At 41.5% G+C, this 19,023-nt stretch overlaps 1 protein-coding gene across 8 annotated transcripts in view; it reads right to left on the bottom strand.

The window, feature by feature from the left end:
* Positions 1–16,528, bottom strand: part of GPATCH2L (G-patch domain containing 2 like) — a 65,629-nt gene extending 49,101 nt beyond the window's left edge. For 7 of the 8 annotated variants that reach the window (XR_011377264.1, XM_060295084.1, XM_060295085.1 and 4 more), the window contains exons 1-3: positions 16,432–16,500; positions 13,355–14,026; positions 44–108 (exon numbers count right to left, since the gene is read on the bottom strand). Coding sequence is in view for 7 of the 8 variants with exons in the window: in XM_060295084.1 (XP_060151067.1) it covers positions 44–108; positions 13,355–14,026; positions 16,432–16,493 (799 nt within the window). In the remaining variant the exon portion in view is untranslated. Of the gene's footprint in view, positions 1–43; positions 109–13,354; positions 14,027–16,415 lie in introns of all 8 variants that reach the window. The other variant, XM_030831825.2, reaches the window with a different exon arrangement.
* Between the last annotated feature and the right edge of the window lie 2,495 nt (positions 16,529–19,023).

Below are 19,023 nucleotides of genomic sequence, written 5' to 3'. Positions count from 1 at the left end.
CAGAAACACTGAACCAATGTCCCAAAGCTGGAATCAAGATTACCTTGCCGTCCTTCATCGTTGGTAAAGAGCCCTGTGTCACTGCTGCTACACACACTGCTGGTTTCACTGAAAAAAGAGTAAAACACAAGAGAATGCATCAGCTCCAGTCAAAAACAAAGCACTGTCCATTATGTCTTCTGGTTTTCAAATTGAAAGATTCCAAGTTTCCCTAATTTCACTCTAGCTCATTAGCCAATCAGAAATGTAAATTTCATAGTTAAGTCACAGAGGTAAGTTTATTTTCCCCCCAAATGAAAGAAATGTAAGAAGAGGAGAACTGTAAAACTTTTGCTTATATTTTAAGGCATTTTTTCTTTTTTTTTTTTTTTTTTTTGCGGTACGCGAGCCTCTCACTGTTGTGGCCTCTCCTGTTGCGGAGCACAGGCTCCAGGTGGGCAGGCTCCGCGGCATGTGGGATCTTCCCGGACTGGGGCACGAACCCGTGTCCCCTGCATCAGCAGGCGGACTCTCAACCACTGCGCCACCAGGGAAGCCCCTAAAGTACTTTTAAAAGATCTCAAGTCACTTTGTTAGTTTAGCATTAGAAAGTTATTTATTAAGGCTCACAGAAGTAATCTCAACCTGCTTTGGTATATCAAACAACACAAATTTACCAACCAATTTTATTTTAAAATATTGTCTACTATTGGTTTCAAATGAAGCCATGCAACTTTAAGGCATCCAGCATCTTTCAAGTTTTCCCATTTATAAAGCAGCAAACAAAAATCCATGAACAGGAAAAAAAAAAAGAAAATCAGTATGACAAAAGTTGTATTTTCTAAAATTAATGTCTCTCTTGATAGCAAATGGATACAGCAAAATTCATCTTCAAAAAAGGAGGTTTAAAATTAAAAAACAAACTCCATTTGAACTCACTGAAATAAAACTTTTAGGGACTTCCCTGGTGATCCAGTAGTTAAGCCTCTGTGTTCCCAATGCAGGGGGCCCGGGTTCGATCCCTGGTCAGGGAACTAGATTCCACACGCCACAACTAAAGATCGCACACTCGGCAACAAAGATCCCACGTGCCACAACTAAGATGCGGCACAGTCAAATAAATAAATAAATACTTTTTAAAAAATTGTAGAGTAAACCATCATATACCCCCCACGTAAATTCTGCAATTAGCACAGTGCTCTATTTCCTTTATCACACGTCTCTCCGTCTATCCATCCATCAACCCATCTTGTTTATATGCATGGAAAAAAAAAACGGAAATAAAACTTTTGCCCCATAGAATTCTGTCCAAGTCAGCTTCATTTTGAGCTACTTCCAACAATTGATTCTGCCTCTTCTGATGCTGCATTTCTCCCACCTAATCATCAAATTTGATTTATCTGGTTCAAGAAAAATTTCTCTGTTCTTTACAATATTAGCGATTTCCTTGATTGGGATGTTTCCTTCTAAGCTAGTCAATTTTGTTCACGTGCTCTAGAAGACGGAAGAAGCATTCTCACCATGCTGCATAGAACAGGCTTGGCAAAATCCCAGTCTACATTTCTGGATCAAATATCTGAAAATATTTTGTATTTTGCAACATTTCCAAATATCTTGCCAATACGAAATCCTAAAAATGCCGGTTAAATTAAGTAGCAATGTTTCCTCACTTAAGCTTGTCTCTGGGTAACAGATCCAAGAAATTTGTCTCAGCAAGAGCCAATAAAACATACCTGGTTTCTTTAAAGGTTCTTTCATTTTATTTTCCTCTATACTTATAAGTGGGAACATTCTCAGATGTCCATATAAGAAATGTCTCACAAAATTATACTGCTGGATTCTGATGGATTTAGAATCTTCAAAGAGCTCTGCAGTTAAATCCGGAACACATCCTCACTGGGTACTGTATTCTTCCTACTTCTGAATCCAAGGAACTGTGCCTGCTGAACTTTATGGTGTTGTTTTTATGTTTTTAGCAAATTCCTAAGAATAGAGTGGTCTAACTCCAACTCCACTGAGTCTTAATACACATTCTCTCATATCAACTACTTTATTTCTCTCATCTTGCCTCGAAGGTAAAGCATATTTTATATTTTTTAGTTCCTCTTGATATTAAGGAGGGCTTAAAAAGCACATCAGGCCATAAGACAGACATTCTACTCCACCACTGTTACATGCTTTCTTGGTTAGCATATCAGTAACTGAGATGTAGGAGTCAGCAAACAGCCGCCCGTCAACCATTTTTGTATAGCCTGTGAGCTAAGAATAGCTTTTATAGTTTTAAATCACAGGGGGTGGGGGTGGTGGTGATCAAAAGAGGAATACTTTGTGACATATGGATATGACACGAAATTCAAATTTCAGTGACCATAAATAAAGATTTACTGGAACACAGCCAGGCTCATTCATTGACCTGTCGATTCTGGCTTCTTTCACACTACAATTGCAGAGTTGTGGAGTTGCAACAGAGAACGACTCACCCACAAAGCCCCAAAATATTTACTATCTGGCTTTTTACAGAGGAAATTTGCTGATCTCTGCTCTAAGTGTATTACAAGGTCTACTCTGCAATGTCTATTGAATATTTATTTGAATATTTCCTCTATTTGAATATTTCCAAGTAAGAAATTAAAACCATTGCTTTATTACAAAGTCTATGGATTCTTCTCCTCATTCATTTCCAGCCACCTGTAAGCACTACAAGATACAGTGCTTCTCTGATCCTTTTTTGCATGGATTCCATTCTCTCCTCATATTTACTCTAAATAAAGGGGGTAAGCGCAAAGAAACCTGCTGGATCAAGAAAGGTATTGGTAACCTAAAACCTTCCTGTCCCTGTACATTTTCTATTTCTGTCAACAGTATTTAAAGAGACTCACTGTTCTTTAAAGAGATTGGACTAAACTTGTAAGTTTTCTATAAAGTTAATTAGAGTAATGGCAATGATGTCACAGAAATATCACCAGGTTTTTAAGACTGTGTTCAAGGGAGATACATATTTTCTTCACTGAGAAAATAATTTATGCCTTAAAGAACACTTATTACATAAAAGTGTCATCATTCCATCAATATCTGGAAATGACTATTTCATCTGATAGCATCTTATTCCCTCAGAAGAACTTGCATTGTGGAAATCTAATTATATATAAGAAACTGTTAGCATAATTTTCTGAGGAAAAAAATGGGAACTTCATGGCATATTTGCACATAAACACCATGATACAGCATGCAAATATGTAGTGCTAGCTATGAAGCAGAAGTAAATATTTCCCCTTACAATTTACAGGCCAAAGCTATCCAGTCCTGTAGCTTTCATTCACTTCTGACTCAGAGATTATGATTTTTTTAAAAAAATCAGATTCATAGGATTTTAATAGTGATTTAGTCAACTATAAAATGTTAATATAGCTAATTAAACATAATGTTTAATACTGTGTTAAAAATAAGCTATCTTTCAATAAAAAATATTTTCTTTTAGTACCCTTGTAGATCACAAGGTCAAAAAGTTAAAAGATGTCAGGCTACTACACATTTTTCCTATGCCAAAACCGTCAAATTTGTTTATAACTTTTTTGCTATGAGCATTTTTATTAGGCAAGGAAAAAAAGCTCTGTTACTCATTTTTATAAGGAAAAAGAAATGTGATCCTATCCTTACTGTCCATTCCACTATGGTCCTCTGAAACTTAGTCAGGAATACAGAAACTCAACCTTTATTAATCTTCAGAAAAAGTAACAAGACAAAGCCCACAAAGATAGTAGGTAATGAAATCCTGTCTTTTCGTAAAATGACAGCAACTCCTAGAGGCATCAATGCCTCCTGTCTTTGCCTTGGGAACTGTTCTATACTCCCTGTTCTCACATGATTCTAATCTATAAATAGTTTGCATATAAAAGTCTTCATAGGGCTTCCCTGGTGGCGCAGTGGTTGAGAGTCCGCCTGCCGATGCAGGGGACAGGGGTTCGTGCCCCGGTCTGGGAAGATCCCACATGCCACGGAGCGGCTGGGCCCGTGAGCCATGGCGGCTGAGCCTGCGCATCCGGAGCCTGTGTTCCGCAACGGGAGAGGCCACAACAGTGAGAGGCCCGCGTACCGCAAAAAAAAAAAAAAGAAGTCTTCATAGAATATTTCTAAAATATTTTTGAGTAGAAATGTATCTAACAGGAGAAGGAGGAGGAAGGATTTTCCCTACTATTTCCCCTATATTTTCACTCATTCACTTAGTAAGCATTTATTAAGTTTTACTATATTCCAGTCCCTGCTATAACCAGCACTAAAACTAACAAAGAAGAATGTCAACCACAATTTAACTGCATGCATTTTATAAAAAAACTTAGACTATGGGAGAAGAGTGTGAAAACATAGAAAGAAGAATGCTTTCCAACGAAGAAAATTCTCCAAATAAGGGGTGGGGCAAGCCTAGAATTTAACCTTATAATACTGAGAAAGTCACCCCATTTTAGAAGCCAGAAAACGTCTCAAAAATATTCATATGTGAGTAAAAATAGTAATAACATCGCACTTCTCTATATGGTTTTCAATTAAAAAATGTTTCCACAATTCAGCAGCATAGCCATCATTTAAAATAAGACAAACAAAATTAAAGCCTAGATTTTGGACTACCAATTAATTGTATTATCTAATTATTATAACATTGTTAGAAGCAACTGAACCACATCCAACTGAAATAACGTAAATGTAAAGAAGAAAGTCAACCTAACCAGCAGTTCCAGCGGCTTTCCTCTCCCAACATTTTTTTTTTTTTTTGCTGTACGTGGGCCTCTCACTGTTGTGGCCTCTCCCTTTGCGGAGCACAGGCTCCGGACGCGCAGGCTCAGCGGCCATGGCTCACGGGCCCAGCTGCTCCGCGGCATGTGGGATCCTCCCGGACCGAGGCACCAACCCCTGTCCCCTGCATCGGCAGGCGGACTCTCAACCACTGCGCCACCAGGGAAGCCCCTCCCAACATTTTATAATGAAGACTTTCAAGCATACAGAAAAGTTGAAAGTTACCACTCACACTCCATCACCTAGATATTGCAATTAACATTTTGCTTTGTTTTTGTTTAGTCACACATGCATCCATCTAACCTCACCTGAGCATCTTTGTAATTCAGGGCACTCTGGGTAGACCAGATGACTGGGTATCACATTCATTTTCAGAGGGGTAGATTATCTTAGGAATCAAACCTAATAAAACACGATTGATACCTCTTGTCCATTTAAATAATTAATTCCAGGGCAAAGAGTTAGCTAAACATTGTAAACTGATATAAAGTTTTAAATGCTTTCATCTGAACTGCTCTTATTTACAAGTTCTGAAAACGAACTGTCTGCCCTTATCAGAGCAATTAAAGGTACTGTTTTCAAATTAGCAAAAACTCTTTTTTTTTTTTTTTTCAGTACGCGGGCCTCTCACTGTTGGCCTCTCCCGTTGCGGAGCACAGGCTCCAGACACGCAGGCTCAGCGGCCATGGCTCACGGACCCAGCCGCTCCGCGGCATGTGGGATCTTCCCGGATCAGGGCACGAACCCGTGTCCCCTTCATCGGCAGGCGGACTCTCAACCACTGTGCCACCAGGGAAGCCCAAAACTCTCCATTTTAAAATCACAGTATTTTTATTCTACAGAAGAGATCAATGTTTTGGTCTTACTGAGTTCTCTAACTTGAAACTCATACTTGTTGGTAAAAGCAGAGTCAATGAGGTAAAACCCCAATCTCAATACCAGAAACATCTAGAGCAGTGGTTCTCAACTGGAGGCAATTTTGTCCCCCTCCTCCTACCTTCCTGCCCCACCCCAGCCCTCGGGGTCATTTGGCAATATCTGGAAAAGTTTTCGTTTGTCAGGACTTGGAGGGGGGAAGAGGAAACTGGTATTCTATTGGCATCTTGCGAGTCGAGGACAGGGTTGCTGCTAAACATCTTACAATGCACAGGATAGGCCTCACAGCAGAGAATTATCTGGCCCAAAAGGTGAGAACCCTCATCTAGAGTGATGAACAAAGTGGAGGGATGAAGGGGGTGGGACATCATGGTTAAGGGAAACCACTTCAGAGGAGGAGAGGAGCCTGTGTACTTCTGCTGGATAGGGCCAGCCTTCAGGAGCTCATCAGCTAAAAATGCATCATATGTGCTGAACATCAAGAAAGTGGATTACAAACTCACTTCAGAAAGAAGCTCTCTCCCTTAATGCCATATCTTAAATTTAAAAAGTAAACATTCATCTTCAGTATACTTACTGAAAATACATTCTCAGGGATCTATACCTTGCTTGCCTTTATAGTTCCTGAATGTCCTTCCTTTGAAATCACAGTAAAAACACTCTCTCAGTATGTTCTGAGGAAATAATTAGTTTGAGAATACTATTCCTGAATTTAGCTCCACACTAAGTTAGGAAAAATTTTCAGAAGACCAGTGGTCACCTGTGGTAACCAGACTCCCAGATGACTCCCAGTGATCCCAGCCTCCTGGTATTTCACACCCTGGCTGGGCTGTGTAACCAGTAGCACAGGCAGATGTAACTAACGGTATGTCACTTCTGAGACTAGGTTATAAAACATTAGGGTTCTACCTTGGGTACTTGAGTGAGAGCTCGCTCTCTCCCTCTCTCAGACAATTTGCTCTAGGGGAAGCTAACTACCATATCTTAAGAATGCTAACAGCCCTGTAGAGGGGCCCACGTGGAAAGGAACTGAGACTCTCTTGATCCTGCAGCCAATAAGAAAATGAGATCTGCCAACAGCCCTGTGAGTGAGCTTGGAAGTGGACTCCTCAGCCCCACCCAAGCCTTGAGACAACTGCAGCCCCGACCAACAGTTTGATTGCAAAAGTATGAGAGACTCTGGACCAGAATCACATAGCTAAACTGTTCCCAGATTCCTGACTTCAGGAACTGTAAGGCTATAAATGTTTTATAAAGCTACTAAGTTTTAGGGCAACTTTTTCTTCAGCAACAGATAATACAGCATCTTTATGAATGCTTTTTTGAAAATAATTCCCTCCTTTCTAGCCCTAACAAGAAGCTTCTAACTTCTATAAGTTAAATCTCTGAATTCCCACAGCTGAGAAGGGGAAAACACAGCTTGTCCTCTGACCCGAGAGCTTGATAATTCTTTCATATTCCTAACCACATAAGACTGTAAACTTAGAGCTGAATCAAAGTAGTTTATACTTGTCACAATTTCAGTAAGGAGGTATAGAATTAGTTTACCATCTATATTCAAAAGTTGGTATCACTAACTTTACCACCTGGGTTTCTCATCCATTTAAGATTATTAAATATGAGATGTCTTTTACATCTAATTTTAAAAGAAACAAGCAGGATAGAGTTAATGTCTTACTTTATCATGCTAAAAACTAAGGGGTTTTCATTTTAATTTTTTTATTAAATAGTAATACACTTAACAAAAATTTTTAATTGTCTTAGAATTTACAAAAAACGGAAAGGTCACTCCTAGACCTATCACCCAAAACATTTCTATTCAATTCTTTTTCCTTCTTTTTTCTGGACTGAGGTGGTACACTTGTAACTATATGTAATCGGACTTCTGATTCTGAAAGTAAACAGGACTGAGGGACAGGTTTTTCAGAGAAATATCTCACACCAACCGCAAAATTACTCTCATAGTAAGTTATGAGAATGCATAACGAAGGAGTTTGTTTTTCAGCTTCATTCAGATGGCACCACAAAAGAAGGCAGCAACCTCTCTAGTTTCACAGGTTCATTAGCGTGGCCACTGCAATCAGGTATACTTTGCAGAGATAATGATTTTTGTCAGGACTCTGCTACTGAGCCGCGGGCTGTGCCTTAGAGAAGTCCACCCATCCTTTTAAGACTCACCTTTTCTTAGAACTAACAGTTTCATCCTCAGATGAAATATCTTTTCAGAGTAAATTTTTAAAGAGCATATATTTTGAGACTTGATATCTGAAAATGTCTTTCTAGTGCCTTTCCATATGAAATCTATCTTAGCTATATATAAATTCACGGTGGGAAGGTGGGAGACTTTTGCCATCAAAATTCTACAGGCAAGTCGATAGCCCCTCACATTTAGTACTGTAGGGATCAACATCAACCTTATTTTCATCCCTTTAAAGATTTTTCTTTATAACTGCTCCCCTCCCAACACCAATGCACAATGCAAAAATATTGCCAGGATATGTCTAGGTAGAGGTCTCTTTTCATTAGTTTTCCCTTTTAATCTGTATACTTAAGTTTTTCAACATAGGAACATGTTTTCCCTTCAGTTATATTTTTAAAATCACTCTTCTATCCCTATGCTTTGGTTTCTTCCTTGGGAGTATTTACATACTTGCAGACTGGGCCTCTATCCCTGTGCTCCAGATTGATCACCTTCTCTCTCATTTTTATCTTCTCTCTGTGCATTTTGGGAGGGCTTCCAAAGTTTTCCACATCATCAACTCAATTTTCTGCAGAAAGAATTGTCCTTCATTTTAACATTACAATTACATTTCAAATTTCCCTACACTTTTTCCTCCCATACTACTGGGCTTCAAATAGCTATCTTTCTGTCCTTATGACTTACTACTCCTGTTTCAAAGTGATTATATCTCCTTGCATCCTAATGAAGATTTTCTAAAATGTTCTTCTGGTTTCCACTGGCAGTCATTTTCAAAGATGTGTTCTTCCACTGAACATTCAAGATGATGTTCCCTTTCCCTCATTCTGCATAACTTGTCCAAAAGCCTCTTGCTGAGAACCGGTTTACCTAAAATTTGGTATTTGCCAACAGAAAGGGTATGTAAATTACCCCTGGTTCCATCCTCTACTTCCTTGGATACAGGTAACAAGCTCTTGTCACATCTACAACTGGCCAAGAGGATGTGCAGAGCCCCTAGCCTAATCCCCAGTGTCACTGGTAGGCTTTTGTCTCATGTAGCTATGTGGGACTGAGAAAGGATCCTCTTCTGACCCTCACTGCCTGATTCTGGGCCCATTCCAGGAGTCTACAATAAATGAAGTTATATAAAACACTCCAGTTTCCAGGATGCACTACTACTAAGAGTGTTTTTTCCTTCTCTGTCCATGCCAACAGTAAACTACTCTTGGAGACTGTATTTCCCAGAACTCAATATGCTATGACTGCCTCCTATCCCTCAAAACAAATACACACACAGAAAACACTACGATTCCCTATCCAAGTATATTCTGGGAGTTACAGCCTCCCAAGAGAAACTGAAAGATAACTGATTGCAAGTAAAGGGTGGAACAACACTCTGGCTCAAACTGTAGCTGCCCAATTTTCTGACTGAACCGGACCCTGCCTTTCTGAACCAAGGGCAGACTACAGAGAAAGAATGCAGGGCCTCACTACCAACCTTCAGGGCAGGTTCAGCACTGCTGTGGGCTTCCAACTGCACTCTCTAGCGCAGTTCTATCAGCCTCGGACTTTGAGAAAATCTTGGCAGTAAGCCAGCTGTAAGTCCTGATCTCTGGTGATGTGAGTTTGCAATGTTTTATGTCTTCATAAATATTTTAGGGGCAGTTGAGGCTGCTTATCAGATGCTTTTTAAAATATGAAATTACAATGATGGGAAGGAGGTTGTGACTGAAAAGAATTACATAATCTCAGTGTTGCAAGGGACCTTAGAAGTCATTCAGTTCAAACTCTCCAACTCTACAACTCAGTAAGTGGTCACCAAGCCCAGGCTTGAATCCCTCCAGTGACAAAGAACTCATCACCTGGTAAAACAACTCAGTTCATTTTTATAGAGTCCTAATTTTTAGAATGTTATATTTTATACTGAGGCAACACTTCACACGCTGTACTTTTTACCTATGAGTCCTAGTTCCTTCCTCTGGAGTCACAGAATAATCCTAACATTTCTTTTAAGAGACAGATCTTCAAATACAATAGTATCAAATCTATCTCCCAAGTTGTTTTTTTTTCCTCAGTTGTTCCTAAGGATATAGTAGCAGAGCTTTGAATAAATCTACAGAAGCACTCTATGCTAGCTACTCAATACTCTCAAATGCAATGGTACAATCAACAATGGTAAATATCCTCTTGGTCAGCATCCCTATTTACAGAATAGAAAACAGAACATCCTCAACCTACCACACAGAGTCTTTTCCACAGCTCCAGTAACCCCTGATTAATGACCTCCACTTGCAAAGGAGGCTACTTACCTTAACCATGAAATAATGAACGCTATTGATCCAACAAGCTACTGCTATAAAGTGTTATTGATCACCCAATCTTTGGTTAAAATGGTCCTCATTTAGCAATTTTACTGTTGCAAACACCTGGAGCAAAGCACCCTCATAATTAAAGAGTTTGGGGGAGTTAAAGTGAGAGGTGATGGACAGAGATCTCAGCTTTCTACCATTTATTCTTGCTTCTGAGCTATTGTTTGTGTCAGAAAGGATATTGATTTTCTATAAAAATAAGAAAACAAGAGGCACCAAGGGGCGCAGAAGGTCAGCTTGGGCTAGAGAAGGAGGGGGAAGGTTTAGCACTCTATCTCTGTCACTCGGCTTCCAACAGAAGGGAATATTTTCTTTCCTGTGAGATTGGCTTCTAATACATCACCTTAGGAAGGCTCCTGACTGTGACTTCAGGCCATCACCAAACCAATTCACTTATGAAAGAAAAGAAGCTAAATTATATTCAAGGGGAACAAATGAATGATGTATTAGTGAAGAATAAAGCAAAATTAGGCTATAACTCACCTAATTAATAGCTGCTATATAGACAATTTGAATAAAGATCAGTAGAAAGTAATCTTACAAAAGAGTTGATCCATTTTAGAATGGAACACACATGCAAAGAAAAATATTAAAATAATAACTGAGCGTTTTGAAGGCTTTAAAAAACTATTACATCATAACCACTTTCAGTTCCTCAGAACGCCTGAGGGATTGATTGGTATAGAATGGAAGGAAGAACAGAAACAGAAAAGCGAAAAGAATTATCGGTTAAGCTTAAAATTACTCTATGTTTAGTTAGCAGAATAAATTTAAGGGAAGTATAAATAAAGCTCTCTGATTGAGACACAGATTTTCAAACCTAAAACACCTAACATATGCTTTTTTTTTTTTCTTTTTCCCCGGTACGCGGGCCTCTCACTGTTGTGGCCACTCGCGTTGCGGAGCACAGGCTCTGGACGCGCAGGCTCAGCGGCCATGGCTCACGGGCCCAGCCGCTCCGTGGCATGTGGGATCTTCCCGGACCAGGGCACAAACCCATGTCCCCTGCATCGGCAGGCGGACTCTCAACCACTGCGCCACCAGGGAAGCCCAACATATGCTTTTTAAAAGAACTCTATCTATTGACTAGGCTAAGTAAAGCTTAATGATCAACTTCATCTTAATAATTTCACAAGTTGGATCATATACTCTGACAACCCTCAATACCTCTGATATAAAGTTCTACACTTTGATCTGTATGCAAACAAACTGGCACATCCAAGCAGATTTTTGAAAGAGTAAATTGCTGCCTACGTCAATTTCTCCAAGCTCTAGATGTATATTATCACAACCTGACTATAATGTGCAACAGATGTATCTGGGGTAAGAAGGACCTAGAAAGACTGAAGTGCCTCACTGCAAGGTTACAGGCTCTGCATTTGGAACCACACTTGGGCTGTGATCTTAGAGAAGACAGAGTTAACAGTCACTCACACACACAATTAAGTCATAGCTTAGCAAGAAATTCTGGGGAATACATACATCCAAAAATATCATCCCAAAACATTCTTAACAGTACGATGATTACTATTTGGTATGTAAGCTTGACATTGAAACAAACTTGAACACCTCAATTGAGGGTTTCAACAGTGTGAAGGATACAAGTTAACTAGGCATTTCTTGTTTGATTAAAAATAGCATGATAAGGAAAAAAGCTTTATAATCCAAAATTATACATATAAATTGGGTAAATAGGCCTTAGAATATATATTAGAGGAAAATCAGGAAAGCCAAATTATAAGCCTACCTAGTTGTACAGCCTGGCAAATATAAAGTTAGTTAAGAAAAATTTTAAAAACTTGACTAAAACCACCCATGATAAGTACAGGCATACAAACCTGAACAGCTTTTCCTGTTACCGACAAAACCTCACCTCCAAGTCTGTAAGATTTATGCCTTTGTTTTTCAGACAAACGTCAGAAGAAGCCAAGTCCTAAGAAAGGTCATCTGTTTTGCAGTTGTAAAAGTTCAGATGAGACAGAAAACGTGCCATGGCAAAGGCAAGCTCAAAGCATAGCAAAACATAGTGGTTAACTATGAGCTTTGGAATCAAGTTTGATTCCCAGTTTTGCTACTAGGTGACCTTGGGCAAATTATCTCCACACTCATAACCTCTATTTCCTCTTCTATAAAATACAAATAATGGTACCTACCAGACAGGGGAGTTATGAACATTAAAGAATATATGTTCTACACAATAGTACAGTGCCTGGCACACAGTTAGTGCTTAATAAATGCTAACTAATATTAACAATAATAGAATACACTGGTTCTCAATTGGCACTACTCAACCCACTTAGGGAGCACCCACGGAGGCATTTGTTTTGATACTGTGAAGGGTGATGGGAACAATGTAGGGATGGCAACTATCCTACAAGGCATGGGACATCCCTCACCACAAAGAACTGCCCCATCCAAAACGCCAACAGCACCCACACTGAGAAACAGATATCACACATTAATAATAATATTAAAGTATCAAGCTGGGGAGTATCAGTGTCCCTAGGACTATCTATTTGAGATGTAAAAAATTAAAAGTCACCAAAAACTATACTGACGTTTTAAACATGCACCCATTCAAGACAGATTTTTCTGGCTCGATGACATTTGGTGTAAGACTGATGGGATTTAGCCCTGTTATTTTCAAAGCCTACCATGTGTTCAGACAACTTGAATGTTAAACTCAATACAGTCAAACTGTAAGTAGCAGAGAACAGAATTATAGTCCAGAAACATCTAAAGCCATGATTCTTAATGGGTAAAGGTAGCTTACCAAGAACATTTACAAACTCCATATGCCTGGCACCCGCGTTTTCTCTTTCTTGTACATACATATACACACCAGCCTCTACTGAGGCCCTGGTTCTAAAGAACAGTATCTGTGTATGAACTACGTGGCACAAAGAGCAGCAAAATGTTTTTTAAAATAAGAGGTACACGTTTTAGATGATTTTTAGAAACAAATGTGTTTCTATAAAATATAGCCTTCTTGATGTCGGGAAACTGGATCACAGCTACACACAACCTGACTGGTTAAAGCAGAGCTACAAAGTCAGTATTACAAAGGCTGGTTTGAAAGAAAGTTGAACTCATCAAGACTGTGGATTTGTGCTTTAGGTAAAGTTAACCAGGAAAATCTATGACTTAGTAAGGGAGATCTCACCATTCTGACATATTCTCATCAGAGCCCTGTTTTTGTTCATCTGCTTCACACTCCATCCTTTCTTTCCTTCCCGTTTTGCTTAGGAAAGTCCTATTTTCTGCTGCTTCGCACAACCCGTGACCTGATGAGGTCCAGGGAGTATTCTCCTTCCAGCGGGACAGACGCTGCTTCTTAGCAGACTTGAACCTGCAGCCTCTCTCATAGCTCCAATCTGACACCTTGAGCTTCTGCTGAAGGCTGGCAGCCACCTCTGATGTTACGCGCTTCACCTTCCGTCGGCGCCTCAGCGGTCGACAAGGTGCATTTTCAGTAAAGGAGTCAGATTCATGCCAAGAATGTTGCTTACTCTTAACAATGGCATTAAGAGCTGGGTGCCGTTTGGCTACCATAGTGTCATCAGAGTCACTAAAATTGGTGACTGGGGCCATTTCTCGACAGTCCTTGATGGCCTCATCCAGACTTGACTCAGAGGCCTCACTGTAGCAGCAGGTATGCTCTGCCAGGTGAGTGAAGTCTGAACGGCGCTTCCGGCCTCTCCGTTTGCGAAGCTGCCGCCTCTGCTGCCGAGGGCTCAGCGCCATCTCCTCCCACAGCTCACCAAGCTTATTCTGCTCAGATGTCTGCTCCAAGGCTGAGGCTAAGTCATGTACCAGCTCATCCATGAGGCCACATCTGCCAAAAGGAGGTTCAAAAAAGAGAAAAAAGAAGAAGAAAGACTGAATAGGATCTGTTGTTTTTGAATAATTTTTCAAACAGATCATGGCACTGCAGAGTCCACCCCGTCTACAGAAAATAAAGTCACCTTTCACCTGGCTACCCTTAGACTCTATTCCTACCATCCATACTCCCTTAAGCCATTAAGAATAGGTATGTGGCCCTTGTTAAACGCCTGAAGTCAGCATGTTCTTAAAGCACAAAAACTCAAAATACTCACCAGATGACAACTGGGTTATTAGTAAAAACAAGCAAACTCAGGGGAATAAATCAGTCATTCCCCTTTTCCCCCAATTAAAATTGCTAAACTAAATTACCTGATGATCAGAGCTAAAAAGATTAGAGAATGTCTCATCTGTCCAAACAGGAGCAGAAAAACACTCAACTTCAAAACCATGGATGAAAAGACCGTTCTATGGTCTGGGGTCACTAATAAGAATGTGTGTGGCAGGAAGAGAAAGACAACTTAGTGACACACTTTACGGAAGGCTGCTTGCAGTTTTAGTGTTCCAAGAATCTGTAGTGACCCAGGTTTGTACTCTGCATGGAAAAAAAAGACCAAGTTTGCACCCATTCTGGTCCCAACTACCACCCAGAAGCTACCAGGTAAAGAGCCTTAAAAAGAGTATGTCATATATTTGTGAATAATTAGCAACTTTTAAGTCTTCTTGCCATCCTTCAGAAAATAAATTGTTATCCAAGTTTTGTGCTTTAGTGCCAGACAGTCACACAAAAACACATTATAACTGAGGTTGAAATGACAAGGATAAGAGGAGTCTCTAAGATTTCTAGCTAACAGCTTTCCAAAATTTCCTGTTTTTCAACTCATTCTTGTCAAACCATCATACTTCAGGGATCACTTCATAGGCAAACCTTCCAGAGGCTGAGCGCAGGAGGAGCGATTTTCAAAAGGCCTTTTTAAAGTGAAACGTTTAATATACTTCGTACATCTAATTAAATACGTTTTAGGGCTTCCCTGGTGGCGCAGTGGTTGAGAGTCCGCCTGCCGATGCAGGGGACATGGGTTCGTGCCCCGGTCCGGGAGGATCCCACATGCCGCCGAGCGGCTGGGCCCATGAGCCATGGCCGCTGAGCCTGCGCGTCCGGAGCCTGTGCTCCGCAGCGGGAGAGGCCACAACAGTGAGAGGCCCGCGTACGGCAAAAAAAAAAAAAAAAAAAAAAAACCATTTTAAATTAGCACCTTTTCCTTAGCCCTTGTTAAGTCCAACGTATTTCAAGACCATAATTAGAGCTTAAAACTCTGTGGCACCACTCTCAGACCACAGTTCCCTTCACACAGTTTACATTTTGCAAAGGACTTTCTAAAATCTATTTTCATGCTATCCTTATGCCAAGCAATTTAAAGGCAGGAGGAGCAACGGGGACACCTAGTCCCAAACTACCAACCAAACAAAACTCAAAGTGTCAAAAGCCACACTCATTTAAGCAATAAGTAGTTTAAAACACCATGGCTGGGGTTTGGGAAACAACTGTCTCTAAAACCAAAATAGATAAGTGGGGACGCACTTATCTAGATCTATTTCCCTAATAAAGAACTACTGCTTTAAAAGCTCAAGCAGAACTGTACAAACTTTAACGTGAAACGAAGTTACCAAACAACTTGCAGTTGGCTGTGCAGTCGAATGCCAGGCTCAAAGGCTGCAATTCGAACAGGAGGTGACAGAAGAACCCTGGAACTCCCACCCTTCCTGGAGGCACAGTCCGAGAGGGTCCCGGGGCCAGGCAAGCACTCGGGGAGACAAAGGCTGTCCGAGGCACGCAACGGAAGGAACGAGAAACTAGCAGAAGTAAAGAGGCAGGCAGGCGCACGGTCGGGTGGGGTGGGGGGACCGGGTTGGGGGAGGGGCTGGGGGAGGCAGGAGGCAACTTCTCAATTTGGGTGACCAGGGGCAGGGGGTCAGCCCTTCCAGGGCAGAAACTGCCAAAACGCAAGTCCTGGCGACTAAACTCCCTCAGTGCTCAAGGGTCGCAACGTGGCCACATCCGTGAGAAAAAGCATGTTTCGAAGGACTCCCCCACGCCCGGGCCCGCCCCCGAGGACTAGGACGACCACGACTCGGGACACCAAGCCCTCACGCTGTCGCCAGCTCAAAAGAGCCAGACACTAGAGAAGAAAGAAGGTGACTGTCGCCCGGGAAATGGCCCGACCCTCATCCCCCGGATCGGGGAGATGGGCCCTGAAAAACAAGGCCCCGCCACCCTCTCCCCTCCCGCCAGCCTCCGGGGCCCGATGGCGCCCGTGGCCGCTCCGCCGCGGCCCGGAGCGCCGATCCCTGCTGGCGCGGGCCCTCTGGGCCCCGACCCCCTCACTCCCCGTCCCCCTCACCCGCTGCCGCAGTCACCTCCGACAGCCGCGGCTTTTGGGGCCGAGTCTCCCCGCCGGGGCTTCCCTCTGTGACCTCATTTCCGGTCTGAGGCGGTGGGGTGGGGCGGTGGTGGAATGGGAGGGACAGGCTGCGTGAGAGGGCCCGCCCCGGCCCAGCGCTTCCTGCTCGCGGCCGCTCCCACTTCCGCCCCCTGGGGGCGGGGCCGCGAGAACCCGGAAGAAAAGCAAGTGGGTAAGGAGGGGCGGTGTTTAGGGGCTGACTGGAGCGGGGGTTCCCGTGGGGCTGAGGTGCCCATCTTGGTGAAGGGCCTACCCATGCAGGCCTCATCTTACTTGGAGGCGTCAGGAAATTGGGCGCTAGGGAGGGGCGTCGGCCTTGCCCTTGATCGCTGACCTACTTTATACAGGGTGTGTGAAATTAGGGAAATGGGTCCTCATTCTTAACCATGCGAATTGTACAACCTTTGGGGGGGGTAGCACGAGTGAGTTGCTCAGACTATTAAAGATACACATGCTTGAGTAACAAAGTAGTGTTGGATTATAACTTGAAGTGTAAAAGTAATATCCATAGTCAAACTGGTATAAGTCAATTACTGATACAAATAAATTTATAAATGGGAAAGAAGAGCTAAGTCTCTGGTGCAGAATTCCAAACAATTTTTATAGATACTCCACCCTGAGGCATAACTCCTGATTCTAAATGTGGACTGTGCAGTGACTTCTTTCCAAAGAGTACACTATGGAAAGTGGGGGGAAGTGAGTAACTTTTAGAGTGGAGAAACAACTACAGTGGAGTAACATTTCCAGTGGAGAAACTAGCACTACCTCAGCCGGGTGATCAAGGTTAACATCAACGGTGATAAATCATGTTGACAGTATGTGGACTAGATATGATATGATGAGAATGGCATTTTATCTCTATGGTACTTTCCTTCTAAAACTCATAACCCCAGTCTAATCAAAAGGGAAAAAGTGGACAACCCCCAAGTGAGGGGCATTCTACAAAATGTCTGACCAGTATTCCTCAAAACTGTCAAGATTTTCAAAGACAAGGAAAGTCTGAGAAACTGTCACAGCCAAGAGGAGCCTATGGAGACATGACAACTAAATGTAATATGGTATCCTGATGAGATACTGGAATAGAGAAAGGACGTTAGGTAAAAACTAAAGAAATCTGGATAAATTATGTACTTCAGTTAATGTTGATAATAATGTCTGTACACTGGTTCATTAATTGTGACAAATGTGCTCTACTAATGTGAGATGTTAATAACGGAAGAAACTGAATATGGGGTATGTGGGGACTATCTGTAGTACTTTCGGATTTTTCTGGAAACCTAAAACTATTCTGAAATAAAAAGTTTATTTTTAAATATGCACATATCTTTTGACCCAGAAATTCTGCCTCTACGAATTTTATCTAAAGAAAAAGTTGGAAATGGGCACAGAAATGTTAAATACAGGTAAATTCATCTTTGTAGCATCGTGGAGGAAGGAGTGAGAAGACTAGAAAAACGGCAGACATCCTACAACAGGGGTTAGTTATCAAATTACGTCTATGGGATGGAATACCTTGCAGCCTTTTGAAATTGACTGTGGAAGAATATTTAATGACATGAAAAGTCATCAATTTCTGTGTACATTTCTGTATGATGGTTGTACCTTAATAAAAAGGTTAGTCTAAAAATGTAGCTTATGACTCTATTCATACATAAAGGAAACTAAATCTATACTTGCACAGGAATATGACCCGAATGATACACTACCTATCATCCAAAATAGTTCCATTATAAGGGACTGTCTCTGCTACCTGTTGCTTTTGTGGATTTTCAGAATTTTCTGTAGGTGAAACATTGTGTAAAGAATTAAGGGAGGAGGCAAAGACTGAGGTTTTGAGCCAGAGTGACTAACAGAGTGGTTGGTGCCATTTGCACAGCGAGAGAAGACGAGAGAAAAAGGTTCACTTTGGACGTGCTGAATTTGCGACTTCCACAGGACAAAAAGATGGAAATGTTCAAGAGGTGTCCACAGCCATCAGCCCTCTTTTCTGCTTAAGTGAAGTTCTCTCCCACAAATCATATCCACTCCCATCGTGTCAGTTGCCTCCATCAGCACTGAAAGCTCCCAAATTTCTTGAAATCCAGCTTTTGTTTTCAGATTTATGCTATATATTTCCACTTATTTTCTTGACCAGCATCTCTAATTTAAGATGTCAAAAGAAATCTTAGTTTCTCCCATAGTCTCTGTCATATTTGCCCCTCCTCCACTATTCCCAGTTTGGGAAATGTCAGCACCATCATGCAGTTACCCAGGTGAATTAGCCATTAGTCCCTGCTTTTTCCTTCATACCTCTTCATCTAATTAAATGCCAAGCTTTGAGGATTCTATTTCGATGGTATTCTTGCATCCACCCTCCCTCCTTTGCTTTCTGTCTGCCACTGGCCACATCTGGGTAGGCAACCACTCTTCTGGATGGTACAGCAGCCTCCTTACTGGTCTTGCCACTTCCAGTCTCTCCCCCAAAAGTCATTCTCTACCCTGGCACCAGAGTGAGATTCCTGAAACACCATTTCACGTCATCCGTCTTCCACTACTTCCTGTATCATGC

Source organism: Globicephala melas, chromosome 2 (genome assembly GCF_963455315.2).
Source record: "Globicephala melas chromosome 2, mGloMel1.2, whole genome shotgun sequence".
In the NCBI taxonomy this organism is placed as follows: Eukaryota; Metazoa; Chordata; class Mammalia; order Artiodactyla; family Delphinidae; genus Globicephala; species Globicephala melas.
The sequence above is the reverse complement of the archived record's forward strand: the minus strand, read 5'-3'. Positions and strand labels throughout refer to the sequence as shown.